Source organism: Colobus angolensis, unplaced genomic scaffold (assembly GCF_000951035.1).
Source record: "Colobus angolensis palliatus isolate OR3802 unplaced genomic scaffold, Cang.pa_1.0 Scaffold47, whole genome shotgun sequence".
Taxonomy (NCBI): Eukaryota; Metazoa; Chordata; class Mammalia; order Primates; family Cercopithecidae; genus Colobus; species Colobus angolensis.
In genome coordinates, this window is record NW_012118154.1 from 3,752,372 (window position 1) to 3,755,122 (window position 2,751).

Here is a 2,751-nt window from a genome sequence, read left to right on the forward strand (position 1 = left end):
TTATTTTTATTTTTTAGTAGAGACAGGGTTTCACAGAGTGAGACTTCGTCTCAAAAAAAAAAAAAAAAAAAAAAGTAGGCTAGGCTAAGCTGTGATGTTCCTTAGATTAGGTGTATTAAATCCATTTTCAACTTACAATATTTTCAACTTACAACGAGTTTATCAGGAAGTAACACCATCGTAAGTCAAGTAGCATCTGTATCAGGCAAAGTCATAGAACCATTTTCATGCTCTCTTTAACAATTTTCTTTTTGAAAGGTGGTCTGGTCCTTTAAAATATACATTATGGTGTAAGTTGGTGTTCCGAAGTTAGGTACAACCAGGAGCCATTGTCTTTGAGGCATCACTGCCCCCTGATGGCAAATGCCCCAATTGCAGGTAAAGCAGTTAAGAAGAAAATAGCATTTTGAGTGTTAGACTAGAAACTTTCCACTTGATAAGAGGTCCCAAGACTTTAGTACCTGAAGGGTGAAATATTCTCCATCCAGTGGTTTCTTCTTTGGCTGGGGAGAGGAGCTGGTGTTGTTGGGCAGTGCTAGGAAAGAGGCAAGGAAAGGTGATAAAAGTGAATCTGGGGCATAACTGCACCCTTGGTCTCCTCCACCGCTTCTTGTCCTGCTTGCTTACCTCGCTTAGTGCTCCCAGGGGGCAGCTCGTGGCAAGGCTCCCCTTTCTTGCGGAAATTTTCTTCCTCTGTGCGCCGGTCTCTCCCAGGGCAGGCACAAACTCGCACCTCAAAGCTGTTTCGTCCCAGTAGATTACCACTACTCAGGATAGGAAGAGAGAAGCAGGAGGCAGTAAGGAAATCACGTCCTACCTGTCCCGTTTAAAAAAACAGGCTCCATCTACTCCCAACCACCCTTGTCCTTTCTGGAGCCTAAGCTCCAGCTCTAGGTAGGTGGAGGAGAAGTCACAGGTAACGGGTCCCAAAGCCAGAGAAAAGAAAACTGAGTGGGAGCAGTAAGGAGATTCCCCACGGGGGATGTGATGTGAGATGGATGGGTAGTAGTATGGAAGAAATCAGTAAGAGGTGGGCCCAGGGGTCAGAGGCAAGCAGAGGCTGGGGCACAGCAGGCCAGTGTGCAGGGCGGCACGTGGCTCCTGACCTGGAGTCTTCCAGTGTGATGATGGTAAGGATGGGCCTCCGGTTCATGCCACCCATGCAGGAACTGTTACACATGTAGTTGTAGTGGATGGTGGTACAGTCAGAGCCAACCTAGGAGAGAACATAGGCCCAAGATGAGGCCAGTGGGCCTTGGGGAGACCTGTGGCAAGCAGGGGAGGCCTTTTTGGTTTTTTGAGAGAGTCTCGCTGTGTCGCCCAGGCTGGAGTGTAGTGGCACGATCTCAGCTCACTGCAAGCTCTGCCTCCCGGGTTTACACCATTCTCCTGCCTCAGCCTCCCAAGTACTTGGGACTATAGGTGCCCACCACCACGCCTGGCTAATTTTTTTTTTGTATTTTTTAGTAGAGACGGGGTTTCACCGTGTTAGCCAGGATGGTCTCGATCTCCTGACCTTGTGATCCGCCCGCCTCAGCCTCCCAGAGTGCTGGGATTACAGGCACGAGCCACCGTGCCCGGCCAAGTAGGGGAGGCCCTTAGCCTCTGTAAGCTTCAGTCTTTTCAACTGTGCAATGGGTAAACCCATTTACTCTGCACATCTCATGGGGTTATGGGGAGGTCAAATAAGCAGCAGGAGAAAGCCCCCTACAGCTCACCCGGAGGGCCACTGACAACTGCCCTTACCCCCTCCTCCCAGAGACCCCAGTTGCAAACCAGACCTCAGGCGGCTCATAGGGCACCACCACACTATGTCGAAAAGTGTTTCTGTCATCCGAATACTCCACATGCAAATTTCCTTCCACTCGGATAAGATGCTGAGGAGGGGCCAGTCCTAAGAGCAAAGAGTGAGGAATCAGAGGTCTGGGGACCCTGGGCAACCAGCCCTGTCATCTCTCCAGCCCCAGCTGCTCACCATCGCTGTCTGAGCAGCGCTCATGGTGGGGGCAGCGCCTCACGACCTCCGTCATGTGCTGTGACTGCTTGTAGATGGCCATGGCGCGGACGCGGCTGCCGGGCGGGGGTGCGGAATCAACCCACAGCTGCACGGGGCAGGTCTTGGCCAGCTGGCAAAACATCTTGTTGAGGTCAGGGGAGTACTGTAGGAAGAGAAAGGAGACAGAGTTGAAAGTCAGGGCACAAGTGAACAAATAAAGCAACCGGAAGAGGGCAGCAAAGAAACAAATATGCGTAAGCACCTCCTGCAACCCACTAGGGAGCTAGAGAGAGTTGGCGTCTACACCTGAGGAGCTTTTCTTCTTTTTTTTTTTTGAGATAGGGTCTTGCTCTGTCACCCAGGTTGGAGCACAGCGGCATGATCATGGCTCACTGCAGCCTCCATCTCCTAGGTTCAAGTGATCTTCCCACCTCAGCCTCCTGAGTGGCTGGGACTATAGGTATGCATCACCATGCCTGGCTAATTTTTTGTATTTTTTTGTAGAGACGAGGTTTCACTATGTTACCCAGGCTGGTCTTGAACTCCTGGGCTCAGGTGATCTGCCCGTCTTGGCCTCTTTCTGAGAGTGCTGGGCTTGCAGGCGTGAGCCACCAAGCCTGGTCAGGAGCTTACTTTCAAAAGCCAAGGAATAAACGTGGGTGAAGAAAAAGAAGGCCGGGCGCGGTGGCTCAAGCCTGTAATCCCAGCACTTTGGGAGGCCGAGACGGGTGGATCACGAGGTCAGGAGATCGAGA

The 2,751-nt window shown here is 51.4% G+C and overlaps 1 protein-coding gene across 3 annotated transcripts in view; it reads right to left on the reverse strand.

The window, feature by feature from the left end:
• Window positions 1-2,751, reverse strand: part of TP53 (tumor protein p53) — an 18,988-nt gene that overhangs the window by 5,300 nt on the left and 10,937 nt on the right. For all 3 annotated transcript variants that reach the window (XM_011958559.1, XM_011958558.1, XM_011958560.1), the window contains 5 exons: window positions 1,976-2,159; window positions 1,782-1,894; window positions 1,107-1,216; window positions 628-764; window positions 462-535 (listed from right to left, as the gene is read on the reverse strand). In XM_011958559.1, the coding sequence (XP_011813949.1) occupies window positions 462-535; window positions 628-764; window positions 1,107-1,216; window positions 1,782-1,894; window positions 1,976-2,159 (618 nt within the window). The remainder of the gene's footprint in view (window positions 1-461; window positions 536-627; window positions 765-1,106; window positions 1,217-1,781; window positions 1,895-1,975; window positions 2,160-2,751) is intronic.